Source organism: Pipra filicauda, unplaced genomic scaffold (assembly GCF_003945595.2).
Source record: "Pipra filicauda isolate LSUMZ 115617 unplaced genomic scaffold, ASM394559v2 scaffold1028_size36273_pilon, whole genome shotgun sequence".
Classification (NCBI taxonomy): Eukaryota; Metazoa; Chordata; class Aves; order Passeriformes; family Pipridae; genus Pipra; species Pipra filicauda.
Genome location: NW_024103461.1, coordinates 1 through 23677, shown reverse-complemented (window position 1 = coordinate 23677; position 23677 = coordinate 1). Strand labels below are relative to the sequence as shown.

Below are 23677 nucleotides of genomic sequence, written 5' to 3'. Positions count from 1 at the left end.
CCCTGCCACTCAGCCCAGGACAGGGCCCAAAAGGCCCCAGCTATCAAAACCTTCAAAGCAGGAGGGGCACCAAAACCCCCAGAGAGCACAGGCAGCAGGAAAAGCCAGGTCCAGTGTCAGGCTTAGCCAGGTGGAAGCAAAGGGGAGAGGAATGGAAGGTGAGGGAAGGGGCAACACGTGTGAAACTCCAGAGCAGCCTGACAGGGCTGGGATGCTTTGGGGCCCCTCCTCACAACACACCCCCAAACCACAGCACACCAGGGACACGGGGGCACCTCACTCATCACACCCCACCTCTCCAAAGCTTTGCTCACATCTTCAGCCCTCCCTGACACGCACCATCAACTCCAGACTTTGCCCTCTAATACTCACAATTCAAAGCTGCTGCCAAGGTCAGATGGACACGGCCTCAAAAACAGAGCATGGAATCGTGGAATTCCACAAAGGAATGCCTTTCTTTGGACAGCAGAGGAGAGAGAAGCATGCCAACTTTCCTCTAGTAAACAGAGTTATTTGCTGACAGGTCCAGGATGTTACCACCTACTAGTTTTCTTACAACTTATAACTTAGGAAACCTCATGGCTTGAATGCAGAAGGAGGGAATTGATGCCACAGACCAGGCTGGGCAAAAAGGGATTGAGCCTTATTGGGTGTTTGTTTATTGGATTTCTTCAGGAGGTCAAGAAATACACTTTACATGACAGCACACATTGTCCTGTAAACTTGAGAAATCCAAAAGGACCATACCAATGGGAAAAGTTCAGCCTGAGCAGCCTCTCATTTTCCAGATCCTCTCCCTTGATCGCATTCAATATATGAGGGCAGGAGCTCTCCTTCATCAATCAGGAAGGGCTCCCAGGCACTGTGACCTTTCCAAGGCATTGGAGACTGTCCTCCCCAGGACATCAAATGGCTCCCTCAGCATTCCTGGGTGCAACACAAGGACTGAGGGACATCCAATAGTACATAAGAAGAGGATCCACAATTCTCAACACATCCAGAAACCACAGTACATGAAGGCCATAAAATCACCTCACTAATGACGTCACACCTCTCCTCTGATCTTGTTTCTTCAGCCCTCCCTGACACTCATCCAAAAAAAGAACCCTCCCCAAAACCAGCTCCTCAAAGCTGCCCCCAAGGTCAGATGGACGCGGCCTCAAGGGCAGGACATGGAATCCCAGAATTCCACAAAGGAACATCTGCAACATGACAGAAGAGGAGAGCAGAGCCCACTGACCATCCACTAGGAATTATAGTTTTTGCTCACAGGTACAGGATGTTACAACTGACGGGTTATACGTTATGAAACCTCCTGGCTTGAACGTGGAAAAAGGGAATGGAAATGCCAGACCAGCCTGGGCAAAAAGGGATCAAACCCCGTTGGGTGTTTGTTTATTGCATTTCTTCAGGAGGTCAAAAAATAAAGTTTAAATGACCAACTACCTTGTCATGAAAATTTAAGAAACCCAAATGGACCATAGGAATGGAACCAGACCAGTCTGAATTCAGCCTGAACAGCCTCTGGTTTTCCAGGTCCTCTCTCTTGATCTCAATCACGATTCCAGGGGAAGAGTTCCCTTTTCATCCCTCAAGAATTGCTCCAAAGGACTATGACATTTCCAAGTTGATAGAGAGAGGCCTCCCCAGGACATCAAATGGCTCCCTCAGCATTCCTGGGTGCGACACAATGACTGATGGACATCCAGTCACACTGAACAAGAGGGAGCCCAGTCAGCACAAAGCACCCACAAACCACAGCACACGAGAACCAGAAAATCACCTCAATGAAGACATCAAACCTCTCCTGGGCTTTAATTCTTTCTTCAGTCCTCTCTGACACACATCCAACAATCCAACCCTCCCAAATCCCAACTCCTCAAAGCTGCCGCCAGCTGACAGGGCTGGGCCAAGGCTGTGCCGCCCCTGCGGGAGCAGCATAAAAGCCGGCCCAGCGCCTCTCTCCCTGCCACGCTTCTCCTCAAGCCTTCTCCTGCCTTCTCTGCCCACAACCAGGTGAGCCTCCAGCCCCTCACAACCCCCTCCTGCTCCTGACACACCGCCCCCCTGGCCCCTCTCGGCCAGCACGCTCGGACCCAGCCTCAGCAGCCCTCACGCCTCCCCACAGCCCCACACCAGCCTCCCCACTGACCAGCCCTCCTGCAACACCACCCCGAGCACCCCCACCGCCCCCACCTGCCGAGCACCCCTCTCTGCTCTCACCTTCTCTCACCTTCTCTTGCCTGCCCTCCCAGGGCCCCTCCACACCACACCCATGGCCTGCTACGACCTCTGCCGCCCCTGCGGACCCACCCCGCTGGCCAACAGCTGCAACGAGCCCTGTGTCAGGCAGTGCCAGGACTCCACCGTCCTCATCCAGCCCGCCCCCGTCCGCGTCACCTTCCCAGGGCCCATCATGACCTCCTTCCCCCAGAGCTCCTTCGTTGGATCCACCGCAGGGGCTGCCCTGGGCACGGAGCTCAACGTCCAGGGACAGCCCATCTCCGGCGGCTTTGGCTACGGCCTGGGCTATGGCCGTGGCTTTGGCTACGGCCTGGGAGGCCTGGGCTGCTCTGGCCTCGCAGGCCTGGGCTGCTCCGGCACCTGCTGACCGTCCTTGACACCACAGCTGACACCCCTGCACCTGCCCTTCTCACTCTTGCACCAATATCTCCTGCAAGCAAAGCACCTCGGCTGATGGTCGCCCTACTTGCACCTCACACCTCGCCCATCCCACTCCCTGCTCCTGTCTCTTCACTCCTTTGACTCAATAAAATTCTCCTGCATCAAAGTCTCTCAGGCCTCCTCTTTTTTCAGTCCAGTGGTTTTACATCCTCATTCAGCACAAGGCCAGGGCTCTACAGCCAGTGAGAATCTGGAGAAAGGCCACAACACCTTTCTTAGCAAATCTGTCACCAGCACGAACACAGACGGGCAACGGAAGAGGGTTGGAGTGTCCCTGCCAGAACGTGGCACAAACCCATCATCAGCCACACCAAAGGCTTCCACACAACAAGGCTCTCCTGCACACACCTCTGCCAAAGTCTCTCTACTCCAGCACACACTGCACAAACTCTCTTCCCCACCACGACTCTTCAACCTGCCCAGCACAGACCCAACATCAGCCACTGGGCCAGGATGCAGTGCAAGTGCTTCAACCCTCCTGCTCAAACCAACCCCGCAAGAGCAGCTTGGCCAGGACCATGGCCAGTTCAGCGTTACAGCTCCAGGCACACAGACTCCACCTCCTCTGCCACTCTCTCACCTCCCTCACACACAACAAGGCTTGTCTTCTTTCTCCATGCAATTCCATCGGTTTCCCTTGTGTCCAGGGCCCCTTGTCCTGCCCGTGTGTTCTGCTGACAAGAGCTGGGCTCCCTCCACTTCAGTCCCTGCCAGCAGGGATTCACACACACTCAGGACACTCCCCTGGCCAGCTCTGTCTCCTCCTGCCAGTCCCAGCTCTCTCAGCCTCTCCTCTATCCAACATCCTCCGGCCTCTTCAGAATCTTGATGCTCCTCAACTGCTCTGCATTCCCCAAGTCCATCAGCTTCTTCCACTGGAGAGCCCAGCACTGCCCACGGACCTCACATGGCACATCACCAGTGCTGAGGAGGCAGCAAGAGTCACCTCCCACTGCTTGATCACACCTTGCCCAATCCTCACCTGCAGACTTCTTTTCCCACACTGGTTCACGGCCACCTCTTGGGCCATTTGTTCTCCACCAGGAACACAAAATCAGGTCCTAATAAGAGATTAATTCTATGAAAACAGTTGATCCAGTTGATCTCCAGTCTTTCCTCCTCCCCGGGTTGACCCCTCCCCACAAACAGGACTTTGCCCCTGCCCTTGCTCAAATCCAGGACGTGGCCATGGCCATCACCACTCATCTTTGCAGTCTTGGCCCAATGGATGCAGCTCCTGGGCTACAGCACTGCACACTTGTTCCCATCTGCACTTTGGCACACTCATCCCAAGGATCTGGGCCCAGCCCTGCACACACTTCTCACCCCACCACACTGGGCACTGACACAGCCCGGCCTTGTTTGCATTCTCTGGTATCACACAGTGCTTGTGTCCAACAACCCTGGACACCTCCAAATCCTCTTGCTGCCTCTCAGACAGAAGGGATGCCCAGAGCAGGGACCTGGCTCCCTGCCACTCAGCCCAGGACAGGGCCCAAAAGGCCCCAGCTATCAAAACCTTAAAAGCAGGAGGGGCACCAAAACCCCCAGAGAGCACAGGCAGCAGGAAAAGTCAGGTCCAGTGTCAGGCTTAGCCAGGTGCAAGCAAAGGGGAGAGGAATGGAAGGGGAGGGAAGGGGCAACACGTGTGAAACTCCAGAGCAGCCTGACAGGGCTGGGATGCTTTGGGGCCCCTCCTCACAACACACCCCCAAACCACAGCACACCAGGGACACGGGGGCACCTCACTCATCACACCCCACCTCTCCAAAGCTTTGCTCACATCTTCAGCCCTCCCTGACACGCACCAACAACTCCAGACTTTGCCCTCTAATACTCACAGTTCAAAGCTGCTGCCAAGGTCAGATGGACACGGTCTCAAGGGCAGGACATGGAGCTGAGGAATTCCACAAAGCATTGCCTTTCTTGGGACAAAGGAGGAGAGAGAAGCATGCCAACTTTCCTCTAGTATATAGAGTTATTTGCTGACACGTACAGGATGTTACTACGTAGTAGTTTTCTTACAACTTATAACTTAAGAAATCCCATGGCTTGAATGCAGAAGGAGGGAATTGATGGCACAGACCAGGTTGGGCAAAAGGGGATCGAGCCCTGTTGGGTGTTTGCCTATTGCATTTCTTCAGGAGGTCAAGAAATACACTTTAAATGACAGAGTACGTTGTCCTGTAAACTTGAGAAATCCAAAAGGACCATACCAACAGGAGAAGTTCAGCCTGAGCAGCCTCTGGTTTTCCAGTTCCTCTCTCTGGATCCCATTCAAGACACAAGGCCATGAGCTCTCCTTCATTAATCAGGAAGTGCTCCCAGGCACTGTGACCAAGGTCATGCAGAGTGGCCTCCCCAGGACATCAAATGCCTCCCTCAGAGTTCCTGGGTTCCAAACATTGACTGATGTACATCCAGCACACAGAACAAGACGGGGCCCTGCCGGCACAAAGAACCCACAAACCTCAGCACACCAGGGCTACAGGCTGACCACACCAATGGCACCCACCTGCCAAAGCTTTGCTCACACCTCCAGCCCTGCCTGACACGCACTTGGCAGGCAAATCCTCCCAAACACAACACTCACCTCAAAGCTGCTGCCAAGGTCACATGGACACGGCCTCAAGGGCAGGACATGCAATCACAGAGGCGATTCCCCAAAGGAATGTCTGCACCAGGACACAAAAGGAGAGAGCAGCACAACAGCTCTCTGCCAGCAATTAGTGGTTTTTGCTGACAGCAACAAAAGGCTGAGACTGACAGGTTACAAGTTCTGGAACCACATGGCTTCAATGTGGAAAAAGGGAATAGAAATCCCAGAGCAGCCTGGGAAAAAAGGGATCAAGACCTGTTGGGTCTTTGTTGATTGGATTTCTTAATCACGCCCCAAAATACAGTTTCAATGAAAGAGAACATTGTTCTGTAAATTTGAGAAATCCAAATGGAGCACAACAATGGAACAAGTTCAGCCTCAATGGCCTCTGGTTTTCCAAATCCCCTCTCTTGATCCTATTCCAGAGACAAGGGCAGGAGTTCTCCTTCATCCATCAGGAAGGGCTCCCACAAAGAATGACCTTGGCAAGCTGATAGAGAGTGGCCTCCCCGGGACATCAAATGGCTCCCTCAGCATTCCTGGGTACACCACAGTGACTGATGGACATCCAGTCACACAGAAGAAAAGAATCCACAATTCTCAACACGTCCACAAACCACAGCACACGAGGACCACAAAATCACCTTAATGATGACATCACAACTCTCCTGAGCTCAGGTTGTTTATTCAGCCCTCGATGACACTCATCCAACCATCCAACCCTCCCAAATCCCAACTCCTCAAAGCTGCCGCCAGCTGACAGGGCTGGGCCAAGGCTGTGCCGCCCCTGCGGGAGCAGCATAAAAGCCGGCCCAGCGCCTCTCTCCCTGCCACGCTTCTCCTCAAGCCTTCTCCTGCCTTCTCTGCCCACAACCAGGTGAGCCTCCAGCCCCTCACAACCCCCTCCTGCTCCTGACACACCGCCCCCCTGGCCCCTCTCGGCCAGCACGCTCGGACCCAGCCTCAGCAGCCCTCACGCCTCCCCACAGCCCCACACCAGCCTCCCCACTGACCAGCCCTCCTGCAACACCGCCCCGAGCACCCCCACCGCCCCCACCTGCCGAGCACCCCTCTCGGCTCTCACCTTCTCTCCCCTTCTCTTGCCTGCCCTCCCAGGGCCCCTCCACACCACACCCATGGCCTGCTACGACCTCTGCCGCCCCTGCGGACCCACCCCGCTGGCCAACAGCTGCAACGAGCCCTGTGTCAGGCAGTGCCAGGACTCCACCGTCCTCATCCAGCCCTCCCCCGTCCGCGTCACCTTCCCAGGGCCCATCATGACCTCCTTCCCCCAGAGCTCCTTCGTTGGATCCACCGCAGGGGCTGCCCTGGGCACGGAGCTCAACGTCCAGGGACAGCCCATCTCCGGCGGCTTTGGCTACGGAGGCTATGGCCTGGGCTATGGCCATGGCTTTGGCTACGGCCTGGGAGGCCTGGGCTGCTCTGGACTGGGAGGCCTGGGCTGCTCCACCTGCTGAGGGCCCTCCACAACTTCCCTCACACCTCGAGCTCCGGCTCTGCCAAAATCTGCTACAACACAAGTACCTCAGCTGATGGTTGCCCTACTGCACCTCAGACCAGATCCCTTCCACTGTCTTCTCTGCCCTTTCACTCTTTCTCTCAATAAAGTTCTCCTGTAGCAAAACATGACATGCCTCCTCATCCTTTCTTCCTCCAAGACTCTTAGAATTTCATTTGCCACAGAGCTCAGGCACCAGATGCCATCAGGTAGTTGGGAAAGGGACCAGCTCTCTCCTAGGAAATATTTCACAAGCCTCAACAGAGACTGGTACAGAAGGGCCTTCCACAATGGGACACAAACTCTTCCCTTGCCCAAACACAGCCTTGGACACACCACCCACACCTCGCACACAAACTCCCAGTCTGGGCTGCCTTCAGTCTCCATGGACACTGGGAGCTCCAGCCCTTCAGCATCCCCAAGGCTCTACTCTGCATCCCACCAACAGCTCCCTGCTTTCCTTCTCCTCAGGCTCCCAGAGCTCAGCACACAACTCCAATCTGCCCAGAAAGGAGCAGAGGGGCACAATCCCCTCCCTCTCCCTGCTGCCCTCAATGTGGCCAAGAGCCCAGCACACGGGGGCTTTCTGGGCTGCCAGGACACCTTCCTGGCTCCCAGTCAGTTCCTCTCCCACCAATACCCTCCAAGCCTTCTCCACAGGGCTGCTCTCAAACCAGACACCACCAGCCTGGAGCCCTGTTAGGGACTGGCACAACCCACAAGCTCTTGGCTCTCTTGAATACCATGAGCATCACACAGGTCCTCCTCCCCAGCCTGTCCAGGTCCCTCTTGCTGCCAACCCTTCCCCCTCGACAACCAACCACAACACTCAGCTTGGTGTCATCCACAGTCTTGCAGAGCTCGCACTTAATCCATGATCCTGATGGAAATGGGGGAGGTCAAACATCAGCTCAGCCATAAAAGCAGCTGGAGCAGATTCACCAGCAGCTGCTCTGCTCAGGCTCTGAGGCTTCTCCATATGATTCAGGAACACCCACAGCAAGACAGACGAGGAAAGAGAAGCACATTGACCCTCCTCTGGTAGTTATAGGTTTTTCCTCACAAGAAAAAGATATTAAGAATTAGGGCTTATAATTATGAACCCTTATGGCCTGAATGGTGAACCAGTGAACTGATGTCACAGACCAGCCTGGGCAAAAAGGGACCAAACCCACTCTGTTGTTTATTTATTGCTTTTCTTAATGAGGTCACGAAATACAGTTTCAATGGGAGAGTATCATGTCCTGGAAATGGGAGAGATGCCAAGGGACCGTAACCCTGGCAATGAGGGCAGCCTGACCACATGCCAGTTAGCCAGGGAGTCACTGCTGCTCTTCCTCCACAAACCAAGCCAGGAGCTCTCTTTCAGCCCTCAGGAAGCGCACCAGGCACTGGCACCATGAGCAGCTGATGGCAAGAGGAGCAGAGTGGCCTCCCCAGCACATCAGGCAGCTCCCTCAGCATTCCTGGCTGCAGCACCTCAGGCCCGGAGGGCACAGGTGCACCCAGTGACACAGCAAACCTTCCTGCAGGGCTTCCCCTTGCCCAGCAACACTCACTGCTCGCCTGACAAACCCCCTGCAAACTCTGCCCTGGGCTCCAGGGGGGCAGCTCTGCCTGGCAGCCTTTGGGGCCTCATCTTCACCAGGTCCCCACAAACCACAGCACACCAGGGACATGGGGGGACCTCACTGATGACACCACCAATTTCCTTGGCCTTTTTGTTAATTCAGCCCTTCCTGAACACACTTCCAACCCTCCAACCCTCCCAAATCCCAACTCATCAAAGCTGCCACCAAGGTCAGACAGACACGGCCTCAAGGGCAGGACATGGGATGAAAGAACTCCACAAAACCACAGCACGGGAGTGACATCAGGTGACCTCACAGAGGACACCCCACCTCTCCTGGGCAGTGTCTGCACCTGCCAAGTGCCCCCACAAGCACATTCCAGGCACAACCTCCCAAATACCAACTCTCCCTTCAAAGCTGCCGCCACAAGGACACGTCTGCAAGAGGAGCACACGGAAAGGGAGCACTGTGGAAAGGAAAACACACCTCACCTCACCCACTCAGCCCACAGCACACGAGGGCCATAAAATCACCTCACTGATGACATCACACCTCTCCTGGGCTCGGCTTGTTTCTTCAGCCCTCCCTGACAAACAGCCAACAATCCAACCCTCCCAAACACCAACTCCTCAAAGTTGCTGCCAAGGTCAGATGGACGCGGCCTCAAGGGCAGGACATGGAACCACAGAATTCCACAAAGGAACATCTGCAAAATGACAGAAGAGGAGAGAGGAGCCCACTGACCATCCACTAGTAATTATAGTTTTTGCTCACAGGTACAGGATGTTAAAACTTAGGAGTTATACATTGTGAAATCTCATGGCTTGAATGCGGAATAAGGGAACTGCCATCACAGACCAACAGGGGCAAAAAGGGATCCAGCCCAGTTGGGTGTTTGTTTATTGCATTTCTTCAGAAGGTCAAGAAATAAAGTTTAAATGACAAAGTACCTTGTCATGAAAATTTCACAAATCCAAATGGACCATAGGAATGGAACTGGACCAGCCTGAATTCAGCCTGAACAGCCTCAAGTTTTCCAGGTCCTCTCTCTTGATCTCAATCATGATTCCAGGGCATGAGCTCTCTTTCATCCCTCAAGAATTGCTCCAAAGGACTATGACCTTTCCAAGTTGATGGAGAGTGACCTCCCCAGGACATCAAATTGCTCCCTCAGCATTCCTGGGTACAACACAACGACTAATGGACATCCAGTCACACTGAACAAGAAGATCCACAATTTTCAACACATCCACGAACCACAGCACACGAAGGTCACAATATCACCTCACTGATGACATCACACCTCTACGAGGCTCTTATTCTTTATTCACCCCTCCCTGATACTCATCCAACAATCCAACCCTCCCAAATCCCAACTCCTCAAAGCTGCCGCCAGCTGACAGGGCTGGGCCAAGGCTGTGCCAAGGCTGTGCCGCCCCTGCGGGAGCAGCATAAAAGCCGGCCCAGCGCCTCTCTCCCTGCCACGCTTCTCCTCAAGCCTTCTCCTGCCTTCTCTGCCCACAACCAGGTGAGCCTCCAGCCCCTCACAACCCCCTCCTGCTCCTGACACACCGCCCCCCTGGCCCCTCTCGGCCAGCATGCTCGGACCCAGCCTCAGCAGCCCTCACGCCTCCCCACAGCCCCACACCAGCCTCCCCACTGACCAGCCCTCCTGCAACCCCGCCCCGAGCACCCCCACCGCCCCCACCTGCCGAGCACCCCTCTCTGCTCTCACCTTCTCTCCCCTTCTCTTGCCTGCCCTCCCAGGGCCCCTCCACACCACACCCATGGCCTGCTACGACCTCTGCCGCCCCTGCGGACCCACCCCGCTGGCCAACAGCTGCAACGAGCCCTGTGTCAGGCAGTGCCAGGACTCCACCGTCCTCATCCAGCCCTCCCCCGTCCGCGTCACCTTCCCAGGGCCCATCATGACCTCCTTCCCCCAGAGCTCCTTCGTTGGATCCACCGCAGGGGCTGCCCTGGGCACGGAGCTCAACGTCCAGGGACAGCCCATCTCCGGCGGCTTTGGGGCCGGAGGCTACGGCCTGGGCTATGGCCGTGGCTTTGGCTACGGCCTGGGAGGCCTGGGCTGCTCTGGATTGGGAGGCCTGGGCTGCTCCACCTGCTGAGGGCCCTCCACAACTTCCCTCACACCACGACCTCCGGCTCTGCCAAAATCTGCTACAACACAAGTACCTCAGCTGATGGTTGCCCTGCTGCACCTCACACCAGATCCCTTCCACTGTCTTCTCTGCCCTTTCACTCTTTCTCTCAATAAAGTTCTCCTGCAGCAAAACATGACATGCCTCCTCATCCTTTCTTCCTCCAAGACTCTTAGAATTTCATTTGCCACAGAGCTCTGGCACCAGATGCCATCGGATGGGTGGGAAAGGGACCAGCTCTCTCCTAGGAAATATTTCACAAGCCTCAACAGAGACTGGTACAGAAGGACCTTCCACAATGGGACACAAACTCTTCCCTTGCCCAAACACAGCCTTGGACACACCACCCACACTCGCACACAAACTCCCAGTCTGGGCTGCCTTCAGTCTCCATGGACACTGGGGGCTCCAGCCCTTCATCATCCCCAAGGCTCTACTCTGCATCCCACCAACAGCTCCCTGCTTTCCTTCTCAGTCTCCCAGAGCTCAGCACACAACTCCAATCTCCCCAGAAAGGAGCAGAGGGGCACAATCCCCTCCCTCTCCCTGCTGCCCACACTGGGGCCAGGAGCCCAGCACACGGGGGCTTTCTGGGCTGCCAGGACACCTTCCTGGCTCCCAGTCAGTTCCTCACCCACCAATATTCTCCCAGCCTTCTCCACAGGGCTGCTCTCAAACCAGACACCACCAGCCTGGAGCCCTGTTAGGGACAGACACAACCCACAAGCTCTTGGCTCTCTTGAATTCCATGAGCATCACACAGGTCCTCCTCCCCAGTCTGTCCAGGCCCCTCTGGCTGCCATCCCTTCCCTCTCGACAACCAACCACAACACTCAGCTTGGTGTCATCCACAGTCTTGCAGAGCTCGCACTTAATCCATGATCCTGATGGAAATGGGGGAGGTCAAACCTCCAGTGTGCAAGGTTCACAACATCAGCTCAACCACAAAAGCAGCTGGAGCAGATCCACCAGCAGCTGCTCTGCTCAGCCTCTGAGGCTTCTCCATATGATACAGGAACACCCAGAACAGGATAGATGAGGAGAGAGAAGCACAGTGACCTTCCTCTGGTAATTAGAGTTTTTTCCTCACAAGAAAAAGATATTAAGAATTAGGGCTTATAAGTTATGAAACCTTATGGCCTGAATGATGAACCAGTGAACTGATGTCACAGACCAGCCTGGACAAAAAGGGACCAAACCCAGGATGTTGTTTGTTTATTGCTTTTCTTAATGAGGTCACGAAATACAGTTTCAATGAGAGAGTATCATGTCCTGTAAATGGGAGAGATCCCAAGGGACTGTAACCCTGGCAATGAGGGCAGCCTGACCACATGCCAGTTAGCCAGGGAGTCACTGCTGCTCTTCCTCCACAAACCAAGCCAGGAGCTCTCTTTCAGACCTCAGGAAGAGCTCCAGGCACTGGCACCATGAGCAGCTGATGGCAAGAGGAGCAGAGTGGCCTCCCCAGCACATCAGGCAGCTCCCTCAGCATTCCTGGCTGCAGCACCTCAGGCCCGGAGGGCAGAGGTGCACCCAGTGACACAGCAAACCTTCCTGCAGGGCTTCCCCTTGCCCAGCAACACTCACTGCTCGCCTGACAAACCCCCTGCAAACTCTGCCCTGGGCTCCAGGGGGGCAGCTCTGCCTGGCAGCCTTTGGGGCTTCACCTTCACAAGGTCCCCACAAACCCCAGCACACCAGGGACACGGCGGGACCTCACTGATGACACCACCAATTTCCTTGGCCTTTTTGTTAATTCAGCCCTCCCTGACACACATCCAACCATCCAACCCTCCCAAATCCCAACTCATCAAAGCTGCCACCAAGGTCAGACGGACACGGCCCCAAGGGCAGGACGTGGAATCCCAGAACTCCACAAACCCACAGCACGGGAGTGACATCAGGTGACCTCACAGAGGACACCCCACCTCTCCTGGGCAGTGTCTGCACCTGCCAAGTGCCCCCACAAGTACATTCCAGGCACAACCTCCCAAATGCCAACTCTCCCTTCAAAGCTGCCACCACAAGGACACGTCTGCAAGAGGAGCACACGGAAAGGGAGCACTGTGGAAAGGAAAACACACCCCACCTCACCCACTCAGAGGCTCACCTTGGCCTACAAGGAGCTCACCTTGCTCAAGCAGCACCTGCCTTTCACAAACCCATCATGGCTGGGCCAGATCCCCTCCTTGTCCTGTGGGATGTGCCGTGGGATGGCACTCAAGGTGACCTGCTCCACAACCTTCCCCAGCACTCAGGTCAGACTGAAAGGCCTGTAGTTCCCCACATCCTCTTTCCAGCCTTCTTTAGATGCGTCACTGGGGAGCACAAGCCCTGTGAGCTTGGGGTGTAAACGAGCCCATCCCAGAGCAAAGCCAGTGAGAAAGGCCCGACCTAAGGACAGGCTGAGCCAGCTGGGAGAAAGGTGGGCAAGGAGCAAAAGCAATGGAAGGGGCAGCTCCTCACCAAGAGCACACCTCCAAAGCCAAAGCAACCTGGCAGGGTTGTGAGGGAATGGGGCCTCTCCTGACAACACACCCACAAACCACAGCACACGAGTAACAGGGGGTGACCTCACTGCTGACACTCCAGTTTTTCAGTGCCTTGGTCATGTCTCCAAAATGCCACAACACTAAAATTCCATGGAAATGCTCCCAAATCCCAACTCCTCAAAGCTGCCGCCAGCTGACAGGGCTGGGCCAAGGCTGTGCCGCCCCTGCGGGAGCAGCATAAAAGCCGGCCCAGCGCCTCTCTCCCTGCCACGCTTCTCCTCAAGCCTTCTCCTGCCTTCTCTGCCCACAACCAGGTGAGCCCTCACAACCCCCTCCTGCTCCTGACACACCGCCCCCCTGGCCCCTCTCGGCCAGCACGCTCGGACCCAGCCTCAGCAGCCCTCACGCCTCCCCACAGCCCCACACCAGCCGCCCCACTGACCAGCCCTCCTGCAACACCGCCCCGAGCACCCCCACCGCCCCCACCTGCCGAGCACCCCTCTCTGCTCTCACCTTCTCTCCCCTTCTCTTGCCTGCCCTCCCAGGGCCCCTCCACACCACACCCATGGCCTGCTACGACCTCTGCCGCCCCTGCGGACCCACCCCGCTGGCCAACAGCTGCAACGAGCCCTGTGTCAGGCAGTGCCAGGACTCCACCGTCCTCATCCAGCCCTCTCCCGTCCGCGTCACCTTCCCAGGGCCCATCATGACCTCCTTCCCCCAGAGCTCCTTCGTTGGATCCACCGCAGGGGCTGCCCTGGGCACGGAGCTCAACGTCCAGGGACAGCCCATCTCCGGCGGCTTTGGGGCCGGAGGCTACGGCCTGGGCTATGGCCGTGGCTTTGGTTACGGCCTGGGAGGCCTGGGCTGCTCTGGCTTGGGAGGCCTGGGCTGCTCTGGCACCTGCTGAGGGTCCTTGCCATCACAGCTGACACCCCCTGCACCTGCCCTTCTCACTCTGGCACCAATATCTCCTGCAAGCAAAGCACCTCGGCTGATGGTCGCTCTACTTGCACCTCACACTGCATCCCTCCCATTTGTTCCTCTTCTCTCTTCACTCTTTTGACTCAATAAACTTCTCCTGCATTAAAGCCTGAGACGCCTCTGCCTCCTTTATTCTACCAGGGATTTTCCAAGTTCACTTCCTTCACAGCCAGGCCTCAACAGGCCATTGGGTTGGGTCGAAAAGGGCCACAAGACCCCTCCTAGGAAATATCTCACCACCACCAGCAGCAGCACTGACTGGCTCCTGAGGGTCTGTCACAAAGTTACACCAGCCCATCACTCATCACACTCAGGCTTTGACATGACAACACTCCCTGGGACACCCCAACCCTTTGCTCCCACCACAAACACCTCCAGTCCCTCTTACACCATCTCCCCTCACACACACGTCCCAGGACCACCCACACAAGGCCCCATGTCCTTGTCCCCTCGTGCTCCAAGGACCTTGGGGAACCCATGCAGGCTGTCCAGCTCACCACCCACCCTTCCACGGGGTCCTCAGCTCACCCAGCTCTGGGCCCTTGTTGCACTGTCCCTCTGGCTGCCCGCTCCCCATTCCTCCTGCCTGGGAGTCCCCGGGCCAGGATCTCACCTTGTTGTGGGTCTTCAACTGATCCCTGGTGGAGATGCCCCGGCCACCATCCCCTGCTCACTGCAGGGCCCCACAGGGACCCATTCCGGGGGTCTCTGCACCACCAGCCTCCCTCTCCAGGGGCCCTGCATCACCTGTGCACGTGACCCCAAGCCCCCATCCCTCTGCTCTCACGTCCCACAGCAAGTCCCCTTTGTGAGGTCACCGTCACTGGGCATTCCTCAGGCACAGCCTGGAGACCTTGGAACCAGGGGCAGGGACAAGCCTGGGACCCTGCTCTGCTGACAACTTGGGGCTCTGCGGGGTTGGGGTTGATCTTTGCAGGACACCAAGTGCCCACCAAGCCCCTCTCTCAATCCCTTCCCTCCAGTGGACAAAAGAGAGAAGAAGATGGAAAAAGGTTCCTGAGTGCAGTTAAGGACAGGGAGATCAGTCACCAATCACCATTGTGGCAAAACAGACTCCATCCAGGGAAATTCATTTGAATCCTTACAAATCAAATTGTAGAGTAAGATAATGGGACAGAAAAAGAAACTTTAAATACCTTCCCTTCACCCCTCCCTTCAGCCAGGCTCAACTTCACTCCCCAGTTCTCTGCCCCCTCTCCCCAAGTGGCTCAGGGCAATGGACAAGGTGGCTTGGGGTCAGTTCATCCCACCTTGGTTTTGCTGTTCCTTCCTCCTCACACTCTGCCCCTGCTCCAGCGTGGCCTCCATCCCACACACACAGTCTCCAACGGGGGCCTTCCCCTGGGCTGCATTTCCATACAAACGGCTCCAGCCTGGTTCCCTCCCACGGGCTCAGGCCTTCAGGAACACGCTGCTCCAACGTGGCTCTGGAGGGGCTCCCAAGTACTGACAACAAACCTCCTCCATGGCGGGCTCCTCTCTCCAGGGGCCACAGGTCCTGCCAGGAGCCTGCTCCAGCTCGCCCTCCCCACGGCCTCACAGCCTCTTTGGGCACTCCCTGGCTCTGCTGGCAGCTCCTCCTGGGGCTGCAGCTGCATCTCTGCTCCACCCTGCACCTCCAGGGGCTGCGGGGGGACAGCCTCACCCACCATGCTCTGCTCCACGGGCTGCACAGCACATTCTGCTACAGCCCCTGGGCCACCTCCTCCCCTCCCTCGGCACTGCCCTTCATCACCCCAATATTGTTCCTCTCCCGTGTTTTCTCTCTTCCAGCTCCTCTGGAGCACTAATTGTGCCCCTTCCAGAACAGGCTGTGATCACAGAATCCCTGCATCATCCACAATTGTCTCTGCTTTGTCCAGTAGCTGATTCAACATGAAGCCAGTGGGAACTTGCTGTGTCGGACACCAGGGAAGCTTCTGGAACCTTCTCCCAGAAGCCACACCTGCAGAACTCTTGAGACCAAAACCTTGTCAGCTGAACCTGAGACACTCAGATACAACCTTAGCAGCAGTAGAGACAACCAGGCCCCCAGAGAGCACACCCAGTGGGCAAGGCTGAGCCTAAAACCAGGCTGGGTGAGCTGGGAGAAAGCTGGAGAGGAATCCAACAAAATGGAAGGAGAAGCCCCTCACGCCCGGCACAAACTCTTCTTTGGACGCTCGTCTTCAACCAGAGCACAAGCCCTGTGACCCCAAAGGGTCAACTTGCTGACAGCAGAGCACAGCCAGTGACAAAGGCCAGGCTCAAAGACAGGCTCAGTGAGCTGGCAGTGAGGCTGGAAGGAAGGAATGGGATTGAAGGGGCAGCCCCTCACACCCGGCACGGCTGCACAGCCCAGACCAGCCCGACAGGGCTCAGAGGGAATGGGGCCCCTCTAAACAACTCACCCACAAACCACAGCCCCCAAGGGACACGGGGTGACCTCACTGATGACACCCCACCTCTCCAGTGCTTTGCTCACATCAGACAAATGCCCTGACCCCCATATTTCATGTAAATCCTCCCAACAACCAACTCATCAAAGCTGCCGCCAAGGTCAGATGGACGCGGCCTCGAGAGCAGGACATGGAATGACAGAATTCCACAAAGGAACATCCGCAAAATGACAGAAGAGGGGAGAGGAGCCCACTGACCATCCACTAGTAATTATAGTCTTTGCTCACAGGCACAGGATGTTACAATTCAGGAGTTATACATTGTGAAATCTCATGGCTTGAATGCAGAATAAGGGAATTGGCATCAAATACCAGCCAGGGCAAAAAGGGATCGAGCCCCGTTCAGTGTTTGCTTAATGCATCTCTTCAGGAGGTCAAGAAATAAAGTTTAAATAGCCAAGTATGTCGTGATGAAAATTGCAGAAATCCAAATGGATCATAGGAATGGAACCGGACCAGCCTGAATTCAGCCTGAACAGCCTCAAGTTTTCCAGGTCCTCTCTCTTGATCTCAATCACGATTCCAGGGGATGAGCTGTTTTTCATCCCTCCAGAAGTGCTCCAAAGAACCATGATCTTTCCAAGCTGATGGAGAGTCACCACCCCAGGACATCAAATGGCTCCCTCAGCATTCCTGAGTACGACACAATGACTGATGGACATCCAGTCACACAGAAGAAGAGGAGGCCCAGTCAGCACAAAGCACCCACAAACCACAGCACACAAGAGCCACAAAATCACCTCACTGACGACATCACACCTCTCTTGGGCTCTGGTTGTTTATTCAGCCCTCCCTGACACACATCCAACAATCCACCCCTCCCAAATCCCAACTCCTCAAAGCTGCCGCCAGCTGACAGGGCTGGGCCAAGGCTGTGCCGCCCCTGCGGGAGCAGCATAAAAGCCGGCCCAGCGCCTCTCTCCCTGCCACGCTTCTCCTCAAGCCTTCTCCTGCCTTCTCTGCCCACAACCAGGTGAGCCTCCAGCCCCTCACAACCCCCTCCTGCTCCTGACACACCGCCCCCCTGGCCCCTCTCGGCCAGCACGCTCGGACCCAGCCTCAGCAGCCCTCACGCCTCCCCACAGCCCCACACCAGCCTCCCCACTCACCAGCCCTCCTGCAACACTGCCCCGAGCACCCCCACCACCCCCACCTGCCGAGCACCCCTCTCTGCTCTCACCTTCTCTCCCCTTCTCTTGCCTGCCCTCCCAGGGCCCCTCCACACCACACCCATGGCCTGCTACGACCTCTGCCGCCCCTGCGGACCCACCCCGCTGGCCAACAGCTGCAACGAGCCCTGTGTCAGGCAGTGCCAGGACTCCACCGTCCTCATCCAGCCCTCTCCCGTCCGCGTCACCTTCCCAGGGCCCATCATGACCTCCTTCCCCCAGAGCTCCTTCGTTGGATCCACCGCAGGGGCTGCCCTGGGCACGGAGCTCAACGTCCAGGGACAGCCCATCTCCGGCGGCTTTGGGGCCGGAGGCTACGGCCTGGGCTATGGCCGTGGCTTTGGCTACGGCCTGGGAGGCCTGGGCTGCTCTGGCTTGGCAGGCCTGGGCTGCTCCGGCACCTGCTGAGGGTCCTTGACACCACAGCTGACACCCCCTGCTCCTGCCCTTCTCACTCTTGCACCAATATCTCCTGCAAGCAAAGCACCTCGGCTGATGGTCGCCCTACTTTCACCTCAGACGTGCTCTTTTCCACTGGCTGCTCCTTTCTTTTTATTCTGTTGTCTCAATAAAATTCTCCTGCATCAAAGCCTGAGACGCCTCTGCCTCCTTTATTCTACCAGGGATTTTCCAAGTTCACTTCCTTCACAGCCAGGCCTCAACAAGTCAGCGGGTTGGGTGGAAAAGGGCCACAAGACCCCTCCTAGGAAATACGTCACCAGCACCACCAGCAGCACTGACTGGCTCCTGAGGGTCTATCACAAAGTTACACCAGCCCATCACTCATCACACTCAGGCTTTGACATGACAACACTCCCTGGCACACCCCAACCCTTTGCTCCCACCCCAAACACCTCCAGTCCCTCTTACACCATCTCCCCTCACACACACGTCCCAGGACCACCCACACAAGGCCCCATGTCCTTGTCCCCTCGTGCTCCAAGGACCTTGGGGAACCCATGCAGGTTGTCCAGCTCACCACCCACCCTTCCACAGGGTCCTCAGCTCACCCAGCTCTGGGCCCTTGTTGCACTGTCCCTCTGGCTGCCCGCTCCCCATTCCTCCTGCCTGGGAGTCCCTGGGCCAGGATCTCACCTTGTTGTGGGTCTTTAACTGATCCGTGGTGGAGATGCCCCGGCCACCATCCCCTGCTCACTGCAGGGCCCCACAGGGACCCATTCCGGGGGTCTCTGCACCACCAGCCTCCCTCTCCAGGGGCCCTGCATCACCTGTGTAGGTGACCCCAAGCCCCCATCCCTCTGCTCTCACGTCCCACAGCAAGTCCCCTTGGTGAGGTCACCGTCACTGGGCATTCCTCAGGCACAGCCTGGAGACCTTGGAACCAGGGGCAGGGACAAGCCTGGGACCCTGCTCTGATGACAATTTGGGGCTCTGTGGGGTTGGGGTTGATCTTTGCAGGACACCAAGTGCCCACCAAGCCCCTCTCTCAGTCCCTTCCCTCCGGTGGACAGAAGAGAGAAAAAGATGGAGAAAGGCTCTTGAGTGGAGTTAAGGACAGGGAGTTCAGTCACCAATCACCATTGTGGGCAAAACAGACTCCACCCAGGGAAATTCATTTCATTCCTTAAAAATCAAACCGTAGAGTAAGATAATGGGACAGAAAAACAGACTTTAAATACCTTCCCTTCACCCCTCCCTTCAGCCAGGCTCAACTTCACTGCCCAGTTCTCTGCCCCCTCTCCCCAAGTGGCTCAGGGCAATGGACAAGGTGGCTTGGGGTCAGTTCATCCCACCTTGGTTTTCCTGTTCCTTCCTCCTCACACTCTGCCCCTGCTCCAGCGTGGGCTCCATCCCACACACACAGTCTCCAACGGGGGCCTTCCCCTGGGCTGCATTTCCATACAAACGGCTCCAGCCTGGCTCCCTCCCACGGGCTCAGGCCTTCAGCAACACGCTGCTCCAACGTGGCTCTGGAGGGGCTCCCAAGCTCTCCCAACAAACCTCCTCCATGGCGGGCTCCTCTCTCCAGGAGGCCACAGGTCCTGCCAGGAGCCTGCTCCAGCTCGCCCTCCCCACGGCCTCACAGCCTCTTTGGGCACTCCCTGGCTCTGCTGGCAGCTCCTCCTGGGGCTGCAGCTGCATCTCTGCTCCACCCTGCACTTCCAGGGGCTGCGGGGGGACAGCCTCACCCACCATGCTCTGCTCCACGGGCTGCACAGCACATTCTGCTACAGCCCCTGGGCCACCTCCTCCCCTCCCTCGGCACTGCCCTTCAGCACCCCACACTTCTTCCTCTCCCATGGTTTCTCTCTTCCAGCTCCTCTGGAGCACTAATTGTGCCCCTTCCAGAACAGGCTGTGATCACAGAATCCCTGCATCATCCATGATTGCCTCTGCTTTGTCCAGCGGCTGATCCAACATGGATCCAGTGGGAACTTGCTGTGTCAGACACCAGGGAAGCTTCTGGAACCTTCTCCCAGAAGCCACACCTGCAGAACTCTTGAGACCAAAACCTTGTCAGCTGAACCTGAGACACTCAGATCCAACCTTAACAGCAGTAGAGGCAACCAGGCCCCCAGAGAGCACACCCAGTGGGCAAGGCTGAGCCTAAAACCAGGCTGGGTGAGCTGGGAGAAAGCTGGAGAGGAATCCAACAAAATGGAAGGAGAAGCCCCTCACGCCCGGCACAAACTCTTCTTTGGACGCTCGTCTTCAACCAGAGCACAAGCCCTGTGACCCCAAAGGGTCAACTTGCTGACAGCAGAGCACAGCCAGTGACAAAGGCCAGGCTCAAAGACAGGCTCAGTGAGCTGGCAGTGAGGCTGGAAGGAAGGAATGGGATTGAAGGGGCAGCCCCTCACACCCGGCATGGCTGCACAGCCCAGACCAGCCCGACAGGGCTGAGAGGGAATGGGGCCCCTCTAAACAACTCACCCACAAACCACAGCCCCCGAGGGACACGGGGGGACCTTACTGATGACACCCCACCTCTCCAGTGCTTTGCTCACATCAGACAAATGCCCTGATCCCCATATTTCCTGTAAATCCTCCCAACAACCAACTCATCAAAGCTGCCGCCAAGGTCAGATGGACGCGGTCTCAAGGGCAGGACATGGAATCACAGAATTCCACAAAGGAACATCCGCAAAATGACAGAAGAGGAGAGAGGAGTGCAGTGACCATCCACTAGGAATTATAGTTTTTGCTCACGGGCAGAGGATGTTACAACTTAGGAGTTATACATTGTAAAATCTCATGGCTTGAATGCAGAATAAGGGAATTGGCGTCACAGACCAGCCAGGGTAAAAAGGGATTGAGCCCCGTTGGGTGTTTGCTTAACGCATCTCTTCAGGAGGTCAAGAATTATTTAAATGACCAAGTATGTTGTGATGAAAATTTCACAAGTCCAAGGGGACCATAGGAATCGAACCTGACCAGCCTGAATTCAGCCTGAACAGCCTCAAGGTTTCCAGGTCCTCTCTCTTGATCTCAATCACGATTCCAGGGGATGAGCTGTTTTTCATCCCTCCAGAAGTGCTCCAAAGGACTATGACCTTTCCAAGCTGATGGAGAGTGACCTCCCCAGGACATCAAATGGCTCCCTCAGTATTCCTGGGTGCGACACAATGACTGATGGACATCCAGTCACACCAAAGAAGAGGATAAACAATCCACAACACATCCAAAAACCACAGCACACGAGGGCCACAAAATCACCTCACTGATGACATCACACCTCTACGAGGCTCTGGTTGTTTATTCAGTCCTCCCTGACACACATCCAACAAACCAACCCTCCCAAATCCCAACTCCTCAAAGCTGCCGCCAGCTGACAGGGCTGGGCCAAGGCTGTGCCGCCCCTGCGGGAGCAGCATAAAAGCCGGCCCAGCGCCTCTCTCCCTGCCACGCTTCTCCTCAAGCCTTCTCCTGCCTTCTCTGCCCACAACCAGGTGAGCCTCCAGCCCCTCACAACCCCCTCCTGCTCCTGACACACCGCCCCCCTGGCCCCTCTCGGCCAGCACGCTCGGACCCAGCCTCAGCAGCCCTCACGCCTCCCCACAGCCCCACACCAGCCTCCCCACTGACCAGCCCTCCTGCAACACCGCCCCGAGCACCCCCACCGCCCCCACCTGCCGAGCACCCCTCTCTGCTCTCACCTTCTCTCACCTTCTCTTGCCTGCCCTCCCAGGGCCCCTCCACACCACACCCATGGCCTGCTACGACCTCTGCCGCCCCTGCGGACCCACCCCGCTGGCCAACAGCTGCAACGAGCCCGGTGTCAGGCAGTGCCAGGACTCCACCGTCCTCATCCAGCCCTCCCCCGTCCGCGTCACCTTCCCAGGGCCCATCATGACCTCCTTCCCCCAGAGCTCTGCCGTTGGATCCACCGCAGGGGCTGCCCTGGGCACGGAGCTCAACGTCCAGGGACAGCCCATCTCCGGCGGCTTTGGGGCCGGAGGCTACGGCCTGGGCTATGGCCGTGGCTTTGGCTACGGCCTGGGAGGCCTGGGCTGCTCTGGCTTGGCAGGCCTGGGCTGCTCTGGCACCTGCTGAGGGTCCTTGCCATCACAGCTGACACCCCCTGCACCTGCCCTTCTCACTCTTGCACCAATATCTCCTGCAAGCAAAGCACCTCGGCTGATGGTTGCCCTACTTGCACCTCACACCTCGCCCATCCCACTCCCTGCTCCTGTCTTTTCACTTGTTTCAGTCAATAAACTTCTCCTGCATCAAAGCCTGAGACGCCTCTGCCTCCTTTATTCTACCAGGGCTTTTACAACTTCACCCCCTACACAGCCAGGCCTCAACAGGCCAGTGGGGTGGGTGGAAAAGGACCACAGGCCCCCTCCTAGGAAATATCTCACCACCACCACCAGCAGCAGCACTGACTGACTCCTGAGGGTCTGTCACAAAGTTACACCAGCCCATCACCCATCACACTCCGGCTTTGACATGACAACACTCCCTGGCACACCCCAACCCTTTGCTCCCACCCCAAACACCTCCAGTCCCTCTTACACCATCTCCCCTCACACACACGTCCCAGGACCACCCACACAAGGCCCCATGTCCTTGTCCCTCGTGCTCCAAGGACCTTGGGGAACCCATGCAGGCTGTCCAGCTCACCACCCACCCTTCCACGGGGTCCTCAGCTCACCCAGCTCTTTGCCCTTGTTGCACTGTCCCTCTGGCTGCCCACTCCCCATTCCTCCTGCCTGGGAGTCCCTGGGCCAGGATCTCACCTTGTTGTGGGTCTTCAACTGATCCCTGGTGGAGATGCCCCGGCCACCATCCCCTGCTCACTTCAGGGCCCCACTGGGACCCATTCCGGGGGTCTCTGCACCACCAGCCTCCCTCTCCAGGGGCCCTGCATCACCTGTGCACGTGACCCCAAGCCCCCATCCCTCTGCGCTCACGTCCCACAGCAAGTCCCCTTTGTGAGGTCACCGTCCCTGGGCATTCCTCAGGCACAGCCTGGAGACCTTGGAACCAGGGGCAGGGACAAGCCTGGGACCCTGCTCTGATGACAATTGGGCTCGTGGGGTTGGGGTTGATCTTTGTCGGACACCAAGTGCCCACCAAGCCCCTCTCTCAGTCCCTTCCCTCCAGTGGACAAAAGAGAGAAGAAGATGGAGAAAGGCTCCTGAGTGGAGTTAAGGACAGGGAGTTCAGTCACCAATCACCATCGAGGGCAAAACAGACTGCACCCAGGGAAATTCATTTCATTCCTTACAAATCAAACCTAAGAGTAAGATAATGGGACAGAAACGCAGATCTTAAAATACCTTCCCTTCACCCCTCCCTTCAGCCACACTCAACTTCACTCCCCAGTTCTCTGCCCCCTCCCCCCAAGTGGCTCAGGGCAATGCACAAGGTGGCTTGGGGTCAGTTCATCCCACCTTGGTTTTCCTGTTCCTTCCTCCTCACACTCTGCCCCTGCTCCAGCGTGGCCTCCATCCCACACACACAGTCTCCAACGGGGGCCTTCCCCTGGGCTGCATTTCCATACAAACGGCTCCAGCCTGGCTCCCTCCCACGGGCTCAGGCCTTCAGGAACACGCTGCTCCAACGTGGC

The 23677-nt window shown here is 56.9% G+C and overlaps 6 protein-coding genes across 6 annotated transcripts; all 6 read left to right on the top strand.

Annotated features, from left to right (window-relative positions):
• Positions 1-1876: 1876 nt before the first annotated feature.
• Positions 1877-2839, top strand: LOC114000395 (feather beta keratin-like). Its single transcript, XM_027744686.2, has 2 exons — positions 1877-2016; positions 2256-2839. Exon 2 carries the CDS (start codon positions 2276-2278, stop codon positions 2609-2611), a length of 336 nt encoding a protein of 111 aa, XP_027600487.2. The 5' UTR covers positions 1877-2016; positions 2256-2275; the 3' UTR covers positions 2612-2839.
• Positions 2840-6021: 3182 nt separating this feature from the next.
• Positions 6022-6880, top strand: LOC114000387 (feather keratin B-4-like). Its single transcript, XM_027744675.2, has 2 exons — positions 6022-6161; positions 6401-6880. The coding sequence occupies exon 2, from the start codon at positions 6421-6423 to the stop codon at positions 6760-6762; it is 342 nt and encodes a 113-aa protein (XP_027600476.2). The 5' UTR covers positions 6022-6161; positions 6401-6420; the 3' UTR covers positions 6763-6880.
• Positions 6881-9800: 2920 nt separating this feature from the next.
• Positions 9801-10551, top strand: LOC114000391 (feather keratin B-4-like). The gene is made up of 2 exons (XM_027744679.2): positions 9801-9902; positions 10142-10551. The coding sequence occupies exon 2, from the start codon at positions 10162-10164 to the stop codon at positions 10501-10503; it is 342 nt and encodes a 113-aa protein (XP_027600480.2). The 5' UTR covers positions 9801-9902; positions 10142-10161; the 3' UTR covers positions 10504-10551.
• A 2345-nt stretch (positions 10552-12896) lies between these two features.
• Positions 12897-14105, top strand: LOC114002354 (feather keratin B-4-like). The gene is made up of 2 exons (XM_027748273.2): positions 12897-13342; positions 13574-14105. The coding sequence occupies exon 2, from the start codon at positions 13594-13596 to the stop codon at positions 13936-13938; it is 345 nt and encodes a 114-aa protein (XP_027604074.2). The 5' UTR covers positions 12897-13342; positions 13574-13593; the 3' UTR covers positions 13939-14105.
• A 3072-nt stretch (positions 14106-17177) lies between these two features.
• LOC114002353 (feather keratin B-4-like) lies at positions 17178-18216 on the top strand. Its single transcript, XM_027748272.2, has 2 exons — positions 17178-17444; positions 17684-18216. Exon 2 carries the CDS (start codon positions 17704-17706, stop codon positions 18046-18048), a length of 345 nt encoding a protein of 114 aa, XP_027604073.2. The 5' UTR covers positions 17178-17444; positions 17684-17703; the 3' UTR covers positions 18049-18216.
• Positions 18217-21411: 3195 nt separating this feature from the next.
• Positions 21412-22334, top strand: LOC113990579 (feather keratin B-4-like). Its single transcript, XM_027726125.2, has 2 exons — positions 21412-21551; positions 21791-22334. Exon 2 carries the CDS (start codon positions 21811-21813, stop codon positions 22153-22155), a length of 345 nt encoding a protein of 114 aa, XP_027581926.2. The 5' UTR covers positions 21412-21551; positions 21791-21810; the 3' UTR covers positions 22156-22334.
• Positions 22335-23677: the final 1343 nt, after the last annotated feature.

Coding starts and splice junctions, on each gene's coding strand:
- LOC114000387 (XM_027744675.2), top strand. CDS start 6,421: ATGGCCTGCTACGACCTCTGCCGCCCCTGCGGACCCACCCCGCTGGCC.
- LOC114002353 (XM_027748272.2), top strand. CDS start 17,704: ATGGCCTGCTACGACCTCTGCCGCCCCTGCGGACCCACCCCGCTGGCC.
- LOC114000395 (XM_027744686.2), top strand. CDS start 2,276: ATGGCCTGCTACGACCTCTGCCGCCCCTGCGGACCCACCCCGCTGGCC.
- LOC114002354 (XM_027748273.2), top strand. CDS start 13,594: ATGGCCTGCTACGACCTCTGCCGCCCCTGCGGACCCACCCCGCTGGCC.
- LOC113990579 (XM_027726125.2), top strand. CDS start 21,811: ATGGCCTGCTACGACCTCTGCCGCCCCTGCGGACCCACCCCGCTGGCC.
- LOC114000391 (XM_027744679.2), top strand. CDS start 10,162: ATGGCCTGCTACGACCTCTGCCGCCCCTGCGGACCCACCCCGCTGGCC.